General features: G+C 41.7%; 1 protein-coding gene across 4 annotated transcripts; it reads left to right on the forward strand.

Moving 5' to 3' along the window:
- The first annotated feature begins 43 nt into the window (after positions 1 to 43).
- Positions 44 to 21,142, forward strand: NUDT5 (nudix hydrolase 5). 4 transcript variants are annotated; one of them, XM_008705439.2, is made up of 10 exons: positions 44 to 183; positions 9,327 to 9,434; positions 10,691 to 10,758; positions 14,860 to 14,909; positions 16,111 to 16,218; positions 17,442 to 17,537; positions 18,119 to 18,220; positions 19,763 to 19,771; positions 19,906 to 19,959; positions 20,906 to 21,142. In XM_008705439.2, the coding sequence occupies exons 2-10, from the start codon at positions 9,372 to 9,374 to the stop codon at positions 21,013 to 21,015; spliced, it is 660 nt and encodes a 219-aa protein (XP_008703661.1). In that variant the 5' UTR covers positions 44 to 183; positions 9,327 to 9,371; the 3' UTR covers positions 21,016 to 21,142. The 4 variants fall into 4 exon arrangements, with proteins under 4 accessions (XP_008703661.1, XP_008703659.1, XP_040501351.1 ...); XM_008705437.2 differs by lacking the exon at positions 44 to 183 and adding an exon at positions 222 to 388; XM_040645417.1 differs by lacking the exon at positions 44 to 183 and adding an exon at positions 223 to 384.
- The last annotated feature ends 1,942 nt before the right edge of the window (positions 21,143 to 23,084 follow it).

Genomic DNA, 23,084 nt, shown 5'->3' on the forward strand with positions numbered 1-23,084 from the left:
CTTCCGGTCCATAAAGTAAGTAGGTGTTAGCAAAAAAGAGAGCGAGGAGAATCGCGGGACGTCCTCTTAGCATTCACTCGCACACGCACACACACACAAACACACACAAAGCCGTTCGCGTCCCGGAAAAGGAATTCCGGAAGTGGTAAGAAGAAGAATCGATGATCTGCAGCGCCCCGGAAGGTAATTTTCTTAGGCAAGGTTATGGGCGGGGATTCTACGGGTGCCGGGAGGGGCCGAGTGCACATCCTCTTATCACCGCGAGGTGCGGCTGTGCCTGAAGCAGTAACACCGGGTCTTCTGAGATTGCTGCCTCGGATTCGTGCTTTCTTCTTTCGTCCCCCTCCCCAAAGGAGTACCCTCCCCTTCACCCCACACCTTGGAGTAGGTAACTGGGCGCGGGCCAATCACGTACAGTCCCCTCTTTGGGGATGAGGGAGGGAGCACATCTGGTGCGTGCGGGCAGCCGCGCGCGTGTCCCAGTCTGCGGGCTGCGCTCGCGTCCCGGAAAGCGAGGGGACGGCCGCCGCGAAGGCGCGGAAAGGAGGGCCAGTTTAGAGAAAACCAGAGACTGGGGTAGAAGAGCTTGGGCTATTCGGAGTAGAGAAAGCAGGAAACACCGCCGTTACCTGTTCACGTGAGTGCAGTGGTTGAAGCATCTGCAAAGGGGGGAATGGCACCTCTTCGTTCGTGGAGGATTATGAGAGAGAGGGAGAGAATTCTGTCCGTACGTTCCTGGGGAGTTCGACTTTGAAGGTAGAAGAGGAGAGATAAATTTGGGGAAACCGACAAAAAGGGGAGAGGTGACTCGTTTGAGCGTGAACTTCATTTATCCCAGCCCTGCCAAAGTAGCAGCCTGGAAAAATACAGCCAGATTGTATCAGTAGCCGGGCCATGCTGGAATCATAAGACTGGAAGGATTCTAGTCGAATGAAATTTGCAGTATCATTCTTTTCCCCTCCTCTTTTCTCCATCACTCTGTTATTTTCCTTATTCCTTCCGTAATGATGTATCCAATGGCAACCAGACAATAGACTATTTTAAAAGTTCACTTTTGTTTGTTTCTTCAGAAGAATCAGATTCTAGCTGTTGAGTAACTTGCCTTGGGCTTGTCCCAGTCACGTCTGTCTAAGGGCACGCATTTTAGGTATTCGTTAAAACTGCACACACTCTAGTCCCTCTAAGCAGTTTTAGATTACAAAGAGGTGGGAACCCCCCGACTACAGGCCTCTTTAGAAAAGTATTCATTAGGATAATTACAGGATCCTCTGCCTATTTGGAGTTGGAAACTCCTCCCCCAAAGAGTTTCATGTTTTGTTTTTCTCAAAAATGTTACTGGCTAAGTGGTTTAGTTGGGAGCATCGTTTTTAAAGACACGTTTTCCAAACAGGTAAATTACAATGTTGCAGTGTACGCTGGGGGAGGGGCGTCAGTAGTTTTTCATAAGTACTTCTGAGATTCAGGATTATGTAGTCCTTTCTGTTTTGAGGGGGAAATGAAGCAATATTCCATATATGCTGGGAGAATCGTGCCAGACTGCCAGATCTAAGAGAGACCTAAAGCCGGATGGAGCAATCACTCCGCATGTTCGTTTTGATTTGACCTAGAAATAAACAGGTTGCTGCTGAAGGAAATGTTATCACTGATGATGTGAGTTAGGGTAAGGTATTTTCTGTTGAAGATAGGAATTAATAGATGTATAGAAGAAAGCAGAAACTGGAAATATAGTCCTTCTGGGAGGAGTAATATGTTAACAGCACAGGAAACTTGAGTGTAAAGGTTGAGGCAGCTGCAAAGCATTAATACAGTACTGGGTATTTGTAGAGAAGCAGCCAAGTTTGTAAACTTAAATATAAACACTACAGGGACGGAATTTGTTACAGATGTCTGTTATTCGGGCTATATACTTTAGAAGCGAGTTCGGTCACTTTTTAGTTTTACAGTTGATTTTAAGTTAACTAGTTACACATTTAACTAGCCTCAAATAAATCAACATTACAAACAGATGCTTGGGTATTTTGAATTGGTACAGCTAAATTCCCTTTGATTATTTTGTAGCCACCATGTTTGTCTTTTTTTCACTTAGCCATGAAGTGTTTATACTCAAGTGTCTTCAATAAAACCTTTACAACAATGGAAATAGTTGCTTTTTCTCATGCATGCCTAAATCAGTAGCTAAGTGATTGTGGGGGAGGGGGCTTATTGTGCAATTCTAAATTAAGTAATTTTTCTGCCCTGAATCCCACAACATGACTAATCCTTTTAAATTAATACTTCCATCTACCTGCTGGTTTTATCCACTTGGATATCTTGCCAACATCAAACTCGGTGTGTCCATATTTGAACACTGTACTACCCCTTTCTCCTGATGCCCCAACATCTTTTAAGAACATCTTATTGTAATAAGCTTTGAAACAAACCCTTTCCCTAGATGCTGGTTTAGGACAAGTAATAAAGTTTCGCATGCAAGGAATTAAGTCTGTTTCCTTGCCACTGCTACCACCCTAGGCCAAACCTATGGTATCTCTTGCTTGGGCTATTGCAAGAGGTTCTTTACTGGTTTCATTATTATACGGCTGTAACCAATTAACCTTTCCTAGGGTAATTAGTTCACAACCCAAACTGAATGTAATGATTATAAATCACCAAGTAGTGTAATTTCAGTAAAATGTTAGTTACCTCTCTGTCCACCCAACCCCCACATCTGCCAGAAAAGAAAAGAAACTCGGTGGCTTTCCATAATTAACAAATTACAAGAAGTTTTCATTATCGGAGGATAATTGTCAGCAAAGGAAAGTTCACTTAAAGTGGATCCATTTGATGTGGATACCAAAATTTTACCGTAAATGGTACAAAAGAAGGAATGATCAAAATATCTTTTAAAAAATTAAAATTTTAAAATGTTTATGATTATAACCAAGACCATTAAATGTAACTATACTAATTGATTACTTGTTTATTATAAATCAAGTGGCTTTTCTGTGTAATTATTCTGAAAGAATGTGGAATGGCATCTTGGACAGGCCTAAGCATTTGATGTTTGACTTTACACACTCAACGTTATTTTTGCAAAAATTAATCCTCTCCCTCTTAATTTCTTTCAAAATGCCTTATTGGAAATTTCTTAATCCAATTATTAAACTGTTCCAACTGCCTGACCTTGGTCAATCAGAAGCTCTGCTTATGGTTTGAGCTTCTACACCTTTTTATTTGGTCGAGTATAAATGATGTTTACAATACTCAACTTTTATCTGGGAGAGAATCGCCAACGTGTTATTTCTTGTGATTTTTGCTTCACTTTGCAACCTCAGCGAACTGTAGAGATTCCAATATGATAATAACTGAATAATGAGAAGCCTGAGTGCAAACTCTGCTCCCATTTAACCTGAATCCAGCTATTACTACTAGTACTGAAATACCCAAGATTGTGAAAAAATAATCATTTCTTTTCCTTCTGTGGAGAATTGTTAAGTGCTATCCCCAAAAGGAGTTTACATAGTAACAAGAGCTTGTGGCATGCCAGTTAGAGTTGGGTGCTTTACTTGCCGGCAAATTTGGGGGAGGGGGCAGGCATCCAGCCAAATCTGTGTAAGCCCTTAGAAATGTGTTTGCATGTGTTAACACCATCCATCATATGGGGCTTGTTTGCGGGGTGGGGGAGGGGGTGGTTGGGAGGGGTAGGGGGGAAAGATTGAGAACCACAGAGCTTGCCAAATTCCTCCATAGTAATTTCTCAACCCTTCCCCTAATTAGTGTCTCTGTTTTTCATGTGGTTCCTTGAAATGCTTTCCCTGTCTTCTTGGTATCTAAATCATATCTTAATATCAGATGGCCTCTTAGTAGTAGCCTCTTCAAAGTCTATTACTTTCCCTGCCTCCCAAGTGGATATGATTTGCTCACTTAAAACACCCTGGTATTGCATTATCTCTATAATAGCTATTTACCCTCTGGTTCTTTGCAAGTTGAACTATGAGGTCCCCAAGGGCAGGATTATGGGTCAGTTTGCACTTTGTGTATTTTTTTTGTTTTTTTCAAACATTTGAACTGCCCCCTCTCATGAAGCCAGTTAACCTCCTGCCTACCACTGTATGGCAACTCTAAGAAACCTGTGATGTTTTCCCTCACAAGAGTTTTTGGTGCCCTGGAAAAATCATACAACACATCATAGACCTTCAGTGTTCAGACCAAACTAAAACCACATAAAACAGATTATGTGAGTTAAAACAGTAGAACACAACATTACGTACACTGGTATTATTTTAAGTATAACAGGTACCTTAAGTATAACAGCTTAGCCGCAAAATGTAGATGACCTGAAATTCTAGCTAATGAAGTGGATAAAATTTACACTTCACTTTTAAATCTAAAAATAGCATTGAGTCAGCTCAGGAAAGCTCTATCACAGTAACTGAGACAGGAGTGGACAGCATGCATGAGCCTCATTTCTTTCTGCACTGCCTTACTTGTAAAGACTGGTCCCCAAATGGCACCATTTAGCTTCCAGTGCTAAAATAATGGTGCTAAAAATAATATTCTTTTTCTGTTTCAGTAGTATTTTTGAGATGCCATTATAATCCTGAACATTTTGGTAATCACAGAATAAAGAATATATTTTGAAATCACCCTTTAACCACATTTTTTGGTTATTTACACTGTCAGCACATTGCTACAAAGTACTATTGCCTCTTGGGGCTGGTTGCATTCCAAGTAATTACCCTGGAGAGGCCCAGCCCTGCTTGCCACTTTTTTTTTCTTTTTTGTAATTTGTCTGTAGTTTGTTGTCTTTCTAGCTCTCTGACGTTCTAGCTTAAATGTTTTTTTTAATACAATCTGTTTGAAACAACTGTTTATAGCTTAACACTTGCTGACCAAAAATCCATCTTTTGATTACTCAGGCTGTGTTGTAATGGAGTTTAACCTGGTTCAATGAAGAGCAGTAGATCCGAGGGACCAGCCTTCAGAACAGTACTTTTTCACCTTTTGGCCATCAACAATCCCTTTGACAGTCTGACAGAAGTTTTAGAATATAAAGATAAGGGGACCTAGCAGATAATTTAAATGTCTTAAAGTTGTATGTAAATCTGAAGGAGCTAGTGGCCCCTTTGCCCGTAAAGATATTCACGTGGGGATGGAGGACGACCTCCATTTTGTCTAGACTTTCTGGGAGTCCAGATTAAGAACCCTTTAACAGAAAAAGTTACAGATGACCTGGCTCTTTTACAAACTTCTGGTGGTGCTTATACTTTTGAGGCCTGCAGTTCTGTTTTTAAAAAGTTTGGGTAGCCATCAAAAGTTATTTGGGGTCAAAATACAACTTTTCAAAAGGAGGTAGAAATTTAACTTAATCCAAGCATCTTGCGCCTAAATTTTAAATCAATTACGTTGTGCACTACATGGGGTCCCTTGGTTGCCTAACAGTTTTCTCTTAAGTGACAGAATTAAAAGCAGAGGAAATATTCCTTCTGTGATGTGTATGTTACTAATAGAAGGGAATGGAAATCTGGAAGATAAAAATCTAGGTAGAGAAAGTTCTTTGATCTGGGTGTAGAGACCACACGGGCAGCGACCAGTAACCAACCTTTGATTTAACCTGAGGTTAGTTTTCATTGGTCAGCATACTACTTTAATTGCCTCTAACAATGTAAATTATTTGTCGTCTGTAAGCCAATGCTAGTTAAAAGTTTGCCAGGAGTAACTGCCTCTTTTCTTATGCTGTGGGCATATAGCCAAACGCTAAATGACTGTCTCCAAATGTCCACGTAGCTTACTGTTTTATTACTCTCAAGCCTCTGTTCAGATGTCACCAAATTAAAGGGGGCTTTCCTGATGACACCATAAAGATATCACCCCTCCCCTGCACCTCTCTACTCTTCTTACCCTTCTTCATCTTCCTCTGTAAGGCGTAGAGTCTCCAACATAAATATTGTATATTGGTCCCCAGTTTTCTCCCCTTCCTCCCACCAGACAGTAAGCTCCTGGAGAGCAGGGCCTTTGTGCAGTTTGCTGCTGCACTCCCAGTGCCAAGGACACAACCTCACTTCCAGCCCTACAATACAGTGGATGTTTGTTTTTTACGAACATTAATACAGTTTGTGCATACTTCATGGTTTAAATGAGTGTGAAAATGTACACACATTTCTTTCTCTCATCTTCATTAAGTGGTTTTTATTTCTTTAGCAGAAAGTCGTTTTTTTCTTCCCTAAGGCCTCAAGTTTTGCTTCTTTGCTAAAGTCCTTACTGGAAATTGAATTCCTAGGTTTGCCCACAGAATAATCTGCAAGCAACAGTGTTGATTACGTCTTCGTGATACAACAGAAATACATTTAATTTTATAATTGAAGTACGTGTTGAGGACATGCAAAATCTACACCCAGAGGACAGTAAAATGATGGCGTGGGTACAGTAATGCCACGTACTACTAGCCTGTTGAGTCCAGAGCAGAGCTCCTTGAACTGGTCTCCTCGGCTTGGTCACCCTTTAGATCTAATGTGACTTTCAGCAACCTAACTATTTGTCTCTTGGAGATTTTTAGACTGCAAAGGTGGTGGTTGTTAATTGAGATGCAATTCACATACCATAAAATTCACCTTCTTAAACTGTAAAATTCCATGGTTTTTAGTGTATTCACAAGATGGTGCCACCATCACCACTCTTCAGTTCTAGAACATTCTTCATCAAAAAGAAACCCCATACCCATAAGTAGTCACTCCCTATTCTCTCCTTCCCACGAGTCCCTTGGCAACCACTAATCTGCTTTCTGTATCTCTGGATTTGCTCTTCTGGATATTTCATATACATAGACTCTTACAATATTTGGTATCTTGTATCTGGCTTCTCTCACGTAGCATCATGTTTTCAAGGTTTATCCATCTTGTAGCATGCATCAGTACTTCATTCCTTTTTATGGGTGAACAGTATTCCATTGAATGGATATACCACATTTTATTTATCCACTCATCAATTGGTAGACATTTAGGTGGTATCCACTCTGGGTCTAGTACAATTATACTGCGATGAATATTTGTGTCCAAGTTTTTGTGAGAGAATATGTTTCATTTCTCGGGTATATGCTAGGAATGACATTGCTGGGTCATATGGGAACTTTGTGGTTAACCTTTTGAGGATTGTTTTCCCAAGTGGCTGCACCATCTTGCGTTCCTTCCAGCAGCATGTGTGGGTCTTAGTTTCTCTACATCCTCACTGACGCTTGTTGTTATCTGTCTTTTATTATAATCATCATAGTAGGGATAAAAGTGTGGTATCTCATTGTGTTTTTGATTTGCCTTCCTCTGATGGCTAAAAATGCTGAACATATTTTCATGGGCTTATTGGCCATTTGTGTATCTTCTTAAGAAAAATGTCTATTCAGGTCCTTTGCCTATTTTTAATTAGGTTGTTTATCTTTTAATTATTGCATTTTAAGAGTTTTTTGCATATTTCAGATACAGTTCTCCTATCAGATTTGCAGACTTTTTTCCCATTCTGTGGTTTTTTTTTTTTTTTTCCATCTTCATGGTATCCTTTGAAGCACACACGTTTTTAATTTTGAGGAAGTCCAATTTATCTGTATTTTCTTTGGTTGCTTGTGCTTTATGAGTCACCTCTAAGAGATCATTGCCTAACCCAAGATCATGAAGATTTACACTTATGCTTTCTTATAAGAGTTTTATAGGTTTGGCTCTTACATTAGATCTTTAACCCATTTTGAGTTAATTTTTATATACTGTGTTAGGTAAAGGTTCATTTTTTTTTTTCCCTGAAGATTCCATCTACTTAGAGCACTTGTGCAAGCAGGGGGGGAGGAAAAGAGGGAGAGAGAAAGAAAGAATCTCCAGCAAACTCTCTGTTGAGCGTGGAAGCTGATGCAGGGCCCAATCCCATGACCCCAAAATCACGACCTGAGCTGAAATCAAGAGTCAGACGCTCGACTGACTGAGCCACCCAGGCACTCATGAGGTTCTTTTTTATTCTTATGAACGTATATATCTAAGCCCAGAACAATCTCTTAAAAAGGCTATTCTTTACCCCCCCCTTGAATGATGGCATTCTCTCTCCCCCCTCTCCGCGCCTGCCCCACTCATGCAGATGTGAGCGCACGCTCTCTCTCTCTCTCATTAAATAAATCTTTAAAAAAACAAAGATACAAACTTCCAGTAATAAAATAAATGAGATATGGGAATGCAATGTGTACAGCATAGAGAAAAAGTTAATATTGCAATAAGTTTATATGGTGACAGATGATAGCAAGATTTTCGTGGGGATGACTTCATAATATATGTAAACATTGAGCCACTATGTTGTACACCTGAAACTAATACAATATTGTATGTCAGCTACACTTCAATAAAAAAAGGAAGGACCCATTTGAGTTCCCAATACAATAACATCAGCACAAAGACATGAATAACTACGGGTTTCCTGAGAAAGAAAATAGGCCACATAGAAAAAGGATCAGGAATCAGAATGGCTTCGATGTCACAGCAGCCCACACCAGAAGCCAGACGACAGAGCATGGCCTCCATATTTCCGTAGAAAGAGACTTTCAGCCCATACTTCTATATGCAGCCAGGTTATTCAGTCCACTTTGAGGGCAGAAAAAGATTTTCAGACACTCAGGGTACAAAAACAGGAGAATAAGCCAAGAACAGAGGCCAGGGTAGTGTACAACACATGGGACGGGGCCTGCCCCTTCCACAACAGAGCTGGTGCTACTGGTCAACTCACACACAACTGTGACTTTGATACATTTAAACTGATACTTTGATACTTTAAACTGAAACTTTAAAGTAAATGGGCCACAACAATGTGAATGTGTTTAATTCCACTGGGCTGCACCTTTTGACATTATTAAAATGGTATATCCATTTACCACAAGTTTAAAAAAAAAGATCTATGGGAGGTAGAAACAGGCGGCTCGTAGAAGTCTTACAGTTTAGCTGTCCCGGGTAGATAAGGGACAGTAGTGAAGGGGTGGGAATGGGGAGTGGTATACAATTTTTGTACTGTTTCCCCCTTGGAAACTTTTTAAATTTGGAGTCAGAAAAATCCAAGAATGTCTATGTAAGTGCCTAGTGCCTGCCCAGTAGGAACTTAGCTAATGTGGGCTGAATCTAACTGGGATGGCTGCATGTTCTTTCCTGGATGTTTCCTGGGGCCTTGGCATTTATGTTCCAGCTGGGGCAGTTCTCCCAGGTTCACAAGAGAAAAGCAGCTTTGACGACATCAGATAAGTTTTTCACCATTTAAGTACTTTGACCGGTGACCTCTGGATAAATGTTTAATTCAGAAAAATAAATGTAGCCTAAACAAATCTTATTATCTTGCAGCGTGAACTTCCTGCCTGAGGACTATAAAGACTAAGTAGTTTGAAAATGGAAAACCAAGAACCAGCGGATCCTTCTCAAAATACCAAACAGTCTATTATTTCAGAGGAGGTATAAATTGTTTTTCACTTCCCTTCCCCCTCCCCACACAGAGCTGAGTTTCAAAGAAATGTAGAAACTGTTGTTTCAAATGCTTGTATTTAATTCTTTTGTGTGTGTGTGTGTGTGTATTTAATTCTTAAAGACAGTTTCTTAAACATTGTTCCTACTCCCTTTTTAGGACTCAGGGACATTTTGCTCTTGTGTGGGAGCAATAGTGTATCTCTTAATTATATGTGCTAGTGAAATGGAGGCTGTTTTTAAGTGGATTTTGGCTGTTAATACAAAAACTCTCAAAATTTTATTAAGTTTCCTTCGGTAGAAGAATAAATCATATGTGAGTTTTAGGGTTTAGACATTTCATACTTAAATATCACGTCTTACTTAGCTGTTTATGGTCTCAATATATATGTTTAAGAACAATAAGAATCTTAAGTTGTTAGTTGTAGTCTGAATTCCAGAACTAATGTATGTGTTATATGTTATTTGGTTTAGCTTTTAATAAGTCTCTTTCTGCAGGAACCATTGCAATGAATAAATTTTAAATCCTTCATCTTGGAACTCTGATCTTGACATCTTCCTGCAGTTGTTTATAATTTAAAAATCTTTCCATGTTGTCTGTGAATAGATCTGCTGATAATTATTAGGTTGCTGCTGGCCAGAAGTGAAATATAGGATAGTAAGAAAAAGGCTACTGCTTTATGTCTGCAGTGAATCTCTCCTGTCAGTTCAGTTTAGTGCCATGGGTAAGTTAGTCCTGGTAACCGAAACTCAATGTCTAGGCAAAATGATCCTGGGCCACCTGTCTTGGATGGGGTGGGAAACCCACGTCGTCCCTGGAAATGCGGTTGTTGGACATGGTTTCCTCAGTCAGCCTTCCGGTGTGGTCACTGACTGTAAACCACCCCTGATGAGTCTCTACCCACTCAACGCACCTGTCTGATGAGCACCCAGCTCAGAGGATAGAACGCTCGGTCCCCGAAAACCCCTCACTCCTGGTCCTCCCTCTCCACTCCCCTGCACCCCCCAAGAGTTTTTCAACTATCATCTCTTTTCACCTCTCTGTATCACTTCCAAAACTCCAGAAAGAAGCCAAACCACCCTTCAGAAAAAAAAACTTTCCATACTTTGAGCAGAAAACCTTCACGCAACTCCTGGGAGGGGCATGTGATCACCGGGAGGGCCGGGCAGAGAAAATCTGAAAGAAAACAAACCTTCTAAATGAAATCCTCAGTTTGAAAGTCTCCCAACTTAATGTCTCCTTTTAGTTAATTTCAGAAGGAAAATGGGTCAAGCTTGAAAAAACAACATACATGGATCCTACTGGTAAAATAAGGTAAATGATTTTTTTCCCTTTTGTAAAATGTGCAGTATTCAGGTCTCCATTTAGCATTTGGCATAAACTCTGATAGCTTCCTCATTGTAAAGTTGGTCTTAAATGAAAAATATAATTCAGTGCTTTCCCATTGTCAGAATGTCTGGACCGCTTATAATCTCTCAATAAAATTACATTGTCAGTTTGTTATAATAACTAATCAGGAATTGATTTTAACACCATTCTCCCTGAGGAGATTCGTAGGAATCTGAAATTTTGGGCCAAGCCTCACTTAAGCTAATAAAGCAGCAGAATAATTAACCATCCAGGCTGCCTCATTCTGGTCACACCAATTTTTAATTTGTGAATTAGAAGGATTAAGGAGAGAATAGTGCTGGGTTTGAGGTAAAACTTACATCCTTTACACCTTGCTCATGGAAATGTGAACTGGAGGCGAAAAAGGTTTTGCAAAGCATTCCACAGTATGTACCAGTTGCCATAAAGATATGACAGACACCCTTCGACCTAAGTAATCCCACTCCTGAGACTGTGTGGAGTCAGATTTGTGCATGAAAAATGTTCATCAAAATTTAAAAAGACAACAAATTGAAAGCACCCTAACCATTTTAAAGATTGGGAAATGACTGTTACAGTGTAACGTAATAGAAGCATGTGATGTCCAGTAGGAGGGACTACAGTCAGTGAGACTGTAACAACTTCAGTGACTACACTTACTGTGGTGGCCGTTTTGTGTATAATTATTGAGTCACTATCTTGCACACCTAAGATACAATATTGTGTGTCAGTTATTCCTCAATCTAAAAATGGGGACGTAATTTTCTAGTGTATGCATTTGGTAAAATCTCTGCAGTCATCTACAAAGCAGATTCTGAGGACAATCTAGCAATATGAGAAAAGTGATTAAGTGGATAACAACATAGGAAATGGTATATATGCTTTTTAAATTCTTCCCAAATAATATATGTAAGAAAAGGCTAGAAGGAAAACTGGCAAACTATTAAAGGCAGCTGTGCGGTAAACCTTTTCTGTTTTCCAAATTTTCTGTTTAGAAATTGCTTGATATTATAATTAACTGTGAGGAAAAAAATGTGTTAAAAATAGATTAAGCATTTCCCTAGTGAAATATAAAAGGAATGAAGATGCAAAAATATAACTGATTTGGGATCCAGATTACATGATATAAATTCATTAATATAAAAAGTCCATTTGCTAAGCGATCAGATAAGAACACAGGGTTTCTTCGTGAGGAAATACAGCTATCATCCATGTCAACGTACACGGACTTGCCAGTAATAACTGAAACCACTTTAATTACATTTACCAAACTAGCAAAAGTATTAATAAGGGCCAGTGCTGGAGAGCTGCAGGAAATATTAAGCTATCCATAGCACTATTAAATTAAAACCTCAAAGTAAGAAAGCTAAGTACACTGCAGTCCATCAACACAGGGGAAGCGTACAGAACACTTACTTGAGTTTGATACGCAGAAGTAAGTAGGAAGTTACTAGTGGGTACAGGAGTACAGTACAGAAATGTGGCCAGGCCGAAGCCTTCAGGAGCACAGTATGCTCAAATGTACTTGCATTTGTGAAAATGTAGACAGATTAGAACCCAACATATAGGGATATGGTTTGGCTCTCTTTTCCCTATGAAGTTGTGTAACTTTATAACAGATACAACCCTTAACACTAATTGGTCTGAAGAGTACCTGTTGGTTTGCACCAGCTCATCTCTTCACCTGACTCCTCTTCCTCTGTCAGCATTTCTTAATCAGGGATGTGGATCAGAATCATTTGGAGGCTTTTTATCAAAATACTCGCATCCAGGTCTCACCTCCAGGGCATCTGTCTCAGTAGTTGAGGCGTGTACTCAAAAGCCTACCAGGTACCATGCTTACATGGCCCTTTATAGCATGTTCACCTCCATTCTTGCACATGGACATCTTCCCCATGACTTCCAAGGAGCTCTTACAAAACACAGTGACATTTCGTACCAGAATGTCAAGCTTCGAAGAGTGAATCTGTGGACTTTCCCATAGGTCATGATGTATAAACTTATGAAATGTTTTATCTGTTACCCAATACGCAAGCATGTCGGTAGGGGTGAAATAGCAGCTCGAAAACATTTTTTCCACCATGTTATTTGTGGATAAAGATACACAACTGATTTTAGTTGGGTAAAAACTGCTGGCAGTACGCCCCTTTATGGACACTTGGGACAGAGCCAAAGTCATCCTTTGTTGCCATTCCTACCTCTTGTGTTTGTTGACTAGGCTAACAACAGTATGTTCTGGGGAAACACGCTTTCCTATAACAAAGGCTCAAAAAATGGAGTAGCTTCATTAGAATCAGAATTCTAAAGCTACAAGAGGCTTTTGAGATAACTTACTCTTACGTCCCTAGTTTTACAACTAAGAACAGTCTTGAGTTTGTGGCTATGAGGTTAGCTGGTAGACAGGCAGAGACTAAGATTTTCTGACTCAATCAGTGTCCATCTCTCAGAGTCCCTTGAAGATGATTGAGCTCACATGNGGCATTCCTGGTCTAGGATTCCTTAAATTTATATTTCCTTGCTCACGATTTATGGCTCGTTACTGGTTATTTTACTTTATCTTAACCACTGTAATGATGCTACTCTTTTTGTTTCCCTTATTCCTAGTGTTTTGGGGGTGGCACCTTCAGTGCTTCTCAGCACTGTCTTCTTCGGTCTTTACAAGTAACCATAAGAGGCAGCAGAGAGAGCTATGCCAGAAGGTGTCCATCTCTTGCATTCTGTATTATTTACTGATCACAGTTGCTTGTTGGTTGGCTTCTTGTTACTAACAGGAATGTTGGGCAGTTGTCATAATAGTGTTTGGTTTTCTTAGGTTCATTTTGACATGTTTGCCATTAGAATTTGGGTATAATACCGAAAGATCTACAGTTTATGGAATGGTTCTTCTTTTTTTTTAAGATTTTATTTATTTATGTGAGATTAACAGAGAGAGAGTACAAGCATGGGGGAGGGCAGAGGGAGAAGCAGACTCCCCGCTGAGCAGGGAGCCCGTTGTTGGTGGGGCTCGATCCCAGGACCCTGAATCACAACCTGAGCCAAAGGCAGAGGCTTAACCCACTGAGCCACCCAGGTGCCCCCAGAAAGGGTTTTATGTTTTTGTTTTTAACTAGATTAAATATCTAGATTTTTTCCATAGAAATATGGCACAGTCCAGTCCTTAAGGACAAGCAGGTCAAAAGTGCGAGGGCCCCTCTCGGCAGACATTATGCCTTTCTTACCCTAGTTTCCAGCACCACTCTGATATCTTCTCTTAGATCCAAAGTTGATCTGCTTCTCCACTCCCATCTCTTAGCACTGCTCCTTTCTGTTTAAGGGATAAGAGAGTGAAGGGGAATTTCCCTCACATGCCCTTCCCCTTCAAACACAATTGTAGCAATAACTGGATTTTCAGGACAGCGTTCCCCAGAAAGAAACAGCTTAATCAGGGAAAGGGAGCAGGAACCTGCCATTACTTATCTCGCTTTTTCCTCTGTGGACCATTTTTCCCTTAGGTAAGATAGATCTCATCCATGCAAAAGAGAGCACTTACCTAAATTTAATAATTCCCCAATGCATAAATGGAATGGCCCTGCTTTCTTAAATTGTTATTTTAGGTCACATGTAAATAACGTCTGAGGAGTTCATATTATGCAGAGTGTCTTTTCTTCTTAGCAAAAAGGCTGGACTTTTCATAGGGGTGTCGTCTGCACAGACTGCTTAGTAGCTTTGTAGCTTCACTGACTGCTCCCCTGTAGATTTATGATCCAGCCTGAAATATTTCCAGTGAACAGTTTGAAAGGCAGCTCAAGCGAACAACAGGCCTTCTCTTTAGAGAGCATCAGAAGGCTAAATGTAGGGTGGCACGTTTTCTTTGGAAAAATTTTCAGAAGCTACAGGAAAGCACTGGTGGCTTTTCCTCTACAGATGTGTATGGCTGTGGTTCTTGGCCATTATCGTTAGTACACTTGCATGCTTTGCATTTGAAAGGTCTGGTTGTGGACCGAAAACCCAAGGACATTCCCTTCTGTAATACCAGTGATTTTGTTTTTTTCTTCTCTGCCTGAACAGAACTTGGGAAACTGTGAAACGTACAACCAGGAAAGGACAGTCGGCAGATGGTACGAGTGCAAACCCGTTACAACTCTTCATGAAGGAAGTCACCGTACATCATTGCAGGAGGCGGGGTTCTTTTTACTTAACCAAGACCTCAGAGCAGTTCTCTTCAGTTATGATCTTTTATCTTTAAACCTGCCATTCCTTTTTGTAGTGCTGTGTGACCAAATCAGGCTTTTTTTTTTTTTTAATTTAAAGATTTATTTATTTATTTGAGAGAGAGCGAGCATGGTGGTGGGGGGGAGGGCAGAGGGAGAGAGAGTTTAAGCAGACTCCATGCTGACATGGGGCTTGATCTCATGACCCTGAGATCACAACCTGGGCCGAAACCAAGAGTGAGACGCTTAACCAACTGAGCCACCCAGACATCCCAATCAGGCTTTCTTTATAAATGACTTCAGGCTCCTGTCATCTCTGCTGAGTACAGTGTCTTGAGGGGAAGGTATCCTAATATTTATAGCCAAATATAAGTTAGTATCATTTGAAGCCACATACTGTGTCTAAATAGGACTTTTAGAAATCCTTTGTGTTCGTTCAGAGGACCTAGGTGAAAGCCTTTAATATGGAAAAATATTTGGCCCTACTTTATGATGGACCAGTTGCTTTATAAGTTGATAAGGAAATGGATTTAGGAGAACACTATTCTATTCATTCATTTCACTGTCCTTTCTAGCCATAAATGCTTTGACTGCAAAGATCCTGAAAATCACCGCTGGTCTAGAGGAAGTTGGGCAACAGGTCTTTGTTTCTCCCTTTCGTGCTTCCCTTTCATTTTGTTGTCTGTTTTTACTGGAAGTAAACAGAGTAGCTGCCACAATTGCCTGTCGGGATATTTGGGGGCAAGGAGGTAGCCAAGAGCTCCCCTTAAGCAATTTGTGTTTTCCAGAACACAGTGGGGTTTTGTCTACGTTTTGTTCTAAGGCCACGTAAAAGGTTTCTCTCTTGGCAGAAAAGGTCCTTGATCCTAAAACAGTCAAATCCAGTGTAGCTAGCATTTACCACAAACAGGAGGACTGACTTGATTCATTGCTTAAAGGAAATACACACACATGTAGGTGACTGTCCCTTCACCCACGGTCTGGCTCGCTTTGGGGTGAGAAACGCCTCCGCAGAGGTCAGCATAAGGTGGGAATGTGCCCTTGACCCTGTGCTAAATGTTCACGGACGTTTCATTAGGGATTTCCTCGGTTTGTCTCCTGGCCACAGGTGTGGCGGTCATCCCCGTGCTGCAGCGGACTCTTCACTATGAGTGCATCGTTCTGGTGAAGCAGTTCCGACCGCCGATGGGAGGCTACTGCCTAGAATTCCCCGCAGGTAAGTCCCTGAACCCGAGAACTGCAGCACTTGGACACCGAACACCTTTTCATCTGTCCCTGTGGTTTTAAGTAAAACAGAAGCATCCCCGCAGCAGCTGCCCCTGGTCTCGCTCTAGTGACGCGCTGCCCGAGAGCGAGGCAAGGGCAGTGGCCCAGCCGACCTTTCCAAGCCACCTCTCGGCAACGTTCTCTCTAGCTTCTCTTTGAGGAACTGCTTTTCCCTAATTTGTCAACTGAGTTCCATTTTCTATCACTAGCAATTGCCTCTGACCAGAAATTCACAGTAATAACTAGATCAGACTCTTAACTCCAAGAACTATGAATGGAAAAGACATCTTGATCTTCCGGTATGCACACAGGCCAGGGAAATGGTCTTCAGTTCCACTAGAATACCCTCTTGAGTTGCACAGCAAGGTAGAGCTATCCAGAATTTGAAGCTCTGTGTCATCATAGGACTTAATTGGGTTGTTCCCCTCTGAAGAGATTAGATCTCATTTACTTATCACTAGCGGTATAGGTCTTGTACTTTCAAATTCCAGCCAATGAGAACACGTACCAACTTTCCTTCTCATTTACCGGCCATTTCACTGAAGAAATTCATAACTTTAAAAGTAACAGAATAGCCTATATTTTACTTCCTCATTGCATTATTTCCTCTCGAGTAAAATAATCCGAGTTCCGCGGTCCTCCCTAGTTGCTGCTCACTCTGAGCATAGCAGCTGCCTCGAGTCCGCCAGCCTCCCAGCCTTCTCCCTCGCAGGGGATGCTCATGCCGGCATTTCTCTCCAGGCCCCAGGATTGCTCTGCCAGGGAGGAAAGCAAGTAGGTGACACTGTGACGTGAGGAAACTGAGAAGAGTGCCAGGCTTCCTGGGCCGGAGCACACAGCTGAGTCCATCACCGAGGCCAGTGGGCAACACCACCGAGCCACTCATCCTCACAGGAACCCTCGCTGTCCGGCTGCAGAGCAGCTCGTGGAAACCACTGAGGTCCAAGATAGACGAACAGACGGCAGCTAGCGGAACCTACTCCAGCTGCCTAGGGTTATCTTTCACCCTTTTTTTTTAGAAAAGTTCCAAACCTCAGTCAGTTTTACCTGTACAACCACGTTCCCAGTCATCTGATCCTTCTCGTGTAGCTCAGCCGCAATTATATTAGAAGAAGGAGAGGTTCCAAAAAACCGGGTTTCCCTAGTCCACCTCACAAATGACTTAACTTCCAGGTCTCATCGATGATAATGAGAGCCCAGAAGCAGCCGCTCTTCGGGAGCTTGAGGAAGAAACTGGCTATAAAGGTGACGTTGCAGAGTGTTCTCCAGGTGTGTATTGCTACCCAGGTGTGCACTCGGGGACAAACTCTTGAAAATTAGTCAAGCCGTAGATTGTTCTGTGTGTGAAGGGTAACGTGGGTGTTCTTTATGCTCAGGATTCAGATGGCTTTTGTCTTGGCTAAGAGAAACCCCAGTTAGATTTGGTCACCCTCTATGCGTGAGCCTCCCCTCCGCAGGAGAGCCAGTTGGAACAAGGAGGCCCTGAAGCTGGAACAGAAATGGGAAATTTGTGACCTTCCCGAGCGTCCGATGTCCTAAGCTTTATGCTTTATTTTTTACCTCATCTGTGTGCCAGGTGCCTCACTAGGACTTTTTTCTCGCTGTGGTGAAAGGAGTTGACAACATGGCAGTACCGTCTAACCTTCCTCAGACTTACCAAACTTAGGAACGCTGGGGAAAATACGAGTGCTGGCCACGCGTATGCTCAGCAGTCCTGCAGCTGTGCTTTTCCTGCACGAGTTCTGTGTTCACTACGACTTGTGAGCCCAGCTTTCTTCCGACATTTAAGTAATGAAACAAATGGCATGTGACTGGTGTCTGTCCAAGTAATCTGTCGCTTCTCTCCGTAGCTGTATGTATGGATCCAGGTTTGACAAACTGTACCACACACATCGTGACGGTAACTATTAACGGAGATGATGCTGAGAACGTGAGACCTAAGCCAAAGCCAGGTGAGTGCTGTGGACTCGATGAAAAGGTGGTTCTGTTGCGTTAAATATCGTTTAACTTACTACTGATTCGGTTTCTGACTTGTCAGAAGAATAGTAGGCTTGTAGATACTTCATCAGTACTCCAGGCTCTTTTCCTAATCTTGGGTCCTTTAGCATTGTTCTTTGAACGCTTGCTGATCTTTATGCTTTCTTTATAAAATGTTAAAATATGATATTTCCGTATTTTCTATATGGAATTTATTCCCACGTAGTAATATGAGCCACAGGTCTGAATCGTAAACAGTGAAAATCTTCAAAATCACCCCTCTCTCTGTGTGTATTGCAAGAAAGGCATAAATAATTGTGAGCGGCCAGCAGCTGACTAGTCTTCACGGAGTTCCGTACCTAGAGAAACGTTTAGGAAATTCCCGGCTCTATTATATTTCTCAGCAAGTTTGGACTCAAGCTTTGACGCCTCTGCCCGTCCATGTCATCTCCCACCCCATTAAAGGCGGTGCTCACACACATGCCACCATCACGTGTCACAGCCGTCCTCTTCCATTTCCCACCACCTGGGTGCTCCTGAATGTTCCAGTGCCCATCACAGCTGATTTTAAATGCTCGGTGCTCAAACTTGCTAATACGCATAGGATATGTAGTACAAGTTGGCCGTCCTCAGAGGTGCACAGAATCACCATGGGCCGGGCACTTCCACTCCTAGGTCGACACCCCAGAGCACTGAAAGCAGGGGCTCGCACAGATACTTGCACCCCAGGGTTCATGTAGCATCACTCACGGTCCCCAGAAAGTGTCCACTAGCAGATGAACGGGCATACACAGCGTGGTGTGTCTGCACAGCAGGCTAGCACCCAGCCCTTACCTGAGACCTGCTGGCGCGCACTGTAACTGGACAAATTCTGAAACGGCGGTGCCGAGTGCTTAGTGCAGCCAGACAGAGTAAACAGGTACACCGGGCTGACTCAGTCAGCTGACCATGTGACTCCTGATCTCTGGGTCATGAGTTCAGGCCCCACATTGGGCCTAGAGCTCACTTTAAAAAAGGAAAAAGAAAGTTTTTTTAAGCATAAATCTTGTGATTCCACTCATATGAGGTTACCTAAAATCCACGTATTCACAGACAGAAAGTAGAATAGAGGTCAGCATGTACGGGGACATACTGTTGAGTGCTACCAAGCTTCTCTTTGTGGTGAGAACGTTCTGGAGAAGGTGCCGATAACTGCACAGCAGTGTAAATGTATTTAATGCCACTGAACTATACCTTTTAAAATGGTTTAAATGGTGAATTTTGTATATTTTAACAACTTAAAAATACGTACATGTGTGTCCTAGAGCATGCTGTAAATGCTATTATACATTTGATTTGGAGAATAATAATTTTGTACTGTTGGAATGCTTTTTACTGTGAACATAGATTAAATTAGTAGAGACCCAGGTTTCTGTTGCATTCTTATGGCCTTTTCGGTGTGTCTTGCACAAAAGCCTTCTTCCAGTGTTTGACCCCAGCGAGCCTTGCTACAACGTCGCCCTTCTGTTTGTTTTCAGGAGACGGAGGTATGTTACCCAGCTAGCAGAGGCTGGCCGTGTGTGTGGCTTAGCGCAGTGGAAATGGCTGCAGGCATTTTGTGGTGTTCTGGTAGGCCCTCTTATTCTTCAGCTTCGTTTTCACTTGCACTTTGTTTGTTTAGAATTTGTCGAAGTAATTTCCTTACCAAAGAATGACCTGCTGAAGAGACTTGATGGTAAGCATTCTTAAGACTATTCCCCAGCTTCCTCAGTTTTCCCCAGCCCAGCCCCATCCAGTGGGGCACTAAAGCGAATTCCATTTCTCTAATTATTTTCTTCCTCATTAAAGTCAAATACCTGAAACTGTTGTACAACCGCAGTTCACCAACAATAGTTTTCCTTTCTGGGTGGCACAGAGTCTAAAAATGTGAGCAAAACATTCTATGTCAAGTGAAAGCTTTCAGTAGGGTTCTTTTTTTTCTATAGAAGAGTCAGGATCATATTCCTGCAGACTTGCCAAAACTTCTATACCTCAAATCTCTAATCCATGGCAATTCAGAGGCCTAAGTAGGTATTTCTTAGTTGATCCTCAAAGATCCAGGGGTTAGCCTGCTGGATGGTTCTCTGCAGGGCAGAAGTTAAAGGAGAATTTAACCATATTTCTTCTACAAAGCCTGAGGTTATAGGAAGAGCAGTGTGTGATATAATGAAGCAGACTAGCAGTGTGAGCCCTAGTAAATCACTGGTCATGTAATTACATCATGTAATTCCTGGCCAGCCCATCTCACAGGGACTTGGTAAAAAATTAAATAAGGTTCCATGGACAAATGTCCTCTGACAAAGCAACAGTCGGAAGTACTGTATTGGAGACAGGCCCGGCTGGGAGGGCCCCATTCACTCATTTGCAAAGAAACAGATAATCTTCCTAATTTGAATGTTTTAAAAATTTTACTTCAAAAAGTAACTTGAAGCACTGTTTGACCTGCTTATATATCCTTTCATCTTCTATCTTACTAGCATTAAGATCCTTGAAGGCAGAAAATGTCTTGTTCACTGCTTTATCTCCGGCCTCTAGCACAGGAACTGGCACATAGTAGTCGCTCAGTAAAGATGGGTTGATTGATAAGGGGCATAGTCCTTGATTAACTTCGTTATGTAACTTGTATCCTTTGCCTTCTCTAGCTCTGGTAGCTGAAGAACATCTGACCGTGGACGCCAGGGTCTATTCCTATGCTCTGGCACTGAAACATGCAAACACGAAGCCGTTTGAAGTGCCTTTCCTGAAGTTTTAAGGCCAAAGGACAGTAGCCATGTTTTTATAAATAAGACCACCAGGCCTCCTTCACTAAGACTTTGTATTCAGCTTAGCTTACTGTAGATTTGAAATTAGCTTTTCCATTAAATAAAAGCAACACAGAATACATGTGGTGATATGGAATTGTAATTACAGGTAGGCTCTAGTCTTCATTTAAATGCTAAACTCCAGCCAATAGTAATGAAAAAGAACATAAATGCAGATACCCAGTTTTTAATCCAGTTTAATTTTAAAGTTCAGCTGTTACTTATCTAATCTAGTCCAACAGATAGGAGTATTTCTAGAGGAAATATGACCTGAATTCCAAATTAGATCTGTTATTCCCACCCTCAGCCCCCATATAAACTTCTGTAACTAGGTATGCAAATAACTATTTACTACATTAGTGTTTAAACAGAGACTTTTTTCTTTTTTTTAAAGACAAACCTATACAGGGGCTTTCTTGGTCATCCTAATTATCTGCTATATGGGATTAATATACATTCCTGCAAGCAGAGAGTGTCAAATCAACAGAGAATAACATTCATGAGAAGCAAATGTTTACATTTGGCTAGTGTCCTCCTACCAACCTAACTACTGAAGGTAAACAAGCTGTTAGGTAATAAAAGATGGTTGATTCCATTCACTATTACAAGGTTAAGAAGCTAATGAAAAAAAATGACCCTTCCCTCAAGAAGGTGTATATACTTAAGAATTTCATTTCCTATCCTTACCTTAGAAAGTACTTGCAGTTTCTAAAACCAAATCCATTTACATGGCTGGGACAGCACTGTCCTGCTGTTAAACCCTGAGTATAGCCAACAAGGTCAGCAAGTACCAGAAACCCAATGCAACTACCTTAAAGGGGAGAACGGGGGCACTGTTTCCAGCTCAGGACATGCCTAGCGCCCCTGTCATCCAAAAGGTCTGCCAGTGTTCCTGGGCCATCTTCTCATCTTTTGGCTGAGCTTGGCCCTTGTGTTGACTTTTGTGGCCTCTAGCAGCTCCAGAACTATCACCGTTCAGATGAGCCCCCAGCAGAAGTCTCCGGGTGATGCTCCCTGGCTAGCCTTAAATCTTGTTTCCGGTCCTGGGCTCAGGCCCCTCATATCAGATAAAACCAGGATACTCATGCCAAAAATGCTGTAATATAGTTCATCTGTCTACAGGGTCCCTGTGTATTCAGTGTATCACTGTGTTCATCTCTGTATCCAGAGATGTTTTTGTGAGCAAAAATACAAGATTAGACTTTCTAAACAAAGGGGGAAAGTATGGAAGTAGAGAACTGTCTAGATTGTCTATTCTCTGTAAATATTGCAAAAATTAGGCCCCCAATTACTTGCTCTAATAGTAGCCTTCCCGTCCCCCTAACCCTTTTTTTAAAACAAAAAATTTTTTTAGATTTTATTTATTTATTTGACAGAGAGACCACCAGCAAGAGAGGGAACACAAGTAGGGGGAGTGGGAGAGGAAGAAGCAGGCCCCCAGCAGAGCAGAGAGCCCTATGCGGGGCTCGATCCCAGAACCCTGGGATCACGCCCTATGCCAAAGGCAGACACTTAACGACTGAGCCACCCAGGCACCCCAAAAAAACCTTATTTTTAATCATAGGCATTATGATTCTCCAGAGATCTTACTCCTCCTCCCTGAGCTCTCAAAGACCAATCGTATAATCTCCCTTGTTACTGCCCTTCTTCAAAAATCAAGAAACAGAAGGCATATGGAAAATATACAGCCTCGGGCATAGACCAGTCTCCAAACAGACCAGCTCGTCCAGAGCCGCTCCCCATAGGAATTGAGAAACCTATTAAATGTTGGTGGAAGGGAGATCTTTACAACCCCTACCTGTCCTTTCTACCTTTGTCTCTTCCTAAGAGTGCAAATTAGAAGTGACAGCTGAATCCTAGAACATACCCTACTGCCTTTTATGTTAACCTTTAAACATCAAAGACTGTACTTGGGAAGTTAGGTCAGTTTGAGAGCCGGCACTGCTCATTTATCAGCATTTGAAAGTTAAAGCTTTCCTATAAAAAGCCCTATTTCCACCTTCTCTTGGAAAAAAAAAAA

This window comes from Ursus maritimus, unplaced genomic scaffold, assembly GCF_017311325.1.
Source record: "Ursus maritimus isolate PB19 unplaced genomic scaffold, ASM1731132v1 scaffold_31, whole genome shotgun sequence".
Lineage (NCBI taxonomy): Eukaryota > Metazoa > Chordata > Mammalia > Carnivora > Ursidae > Ursus > Ursus maritimus.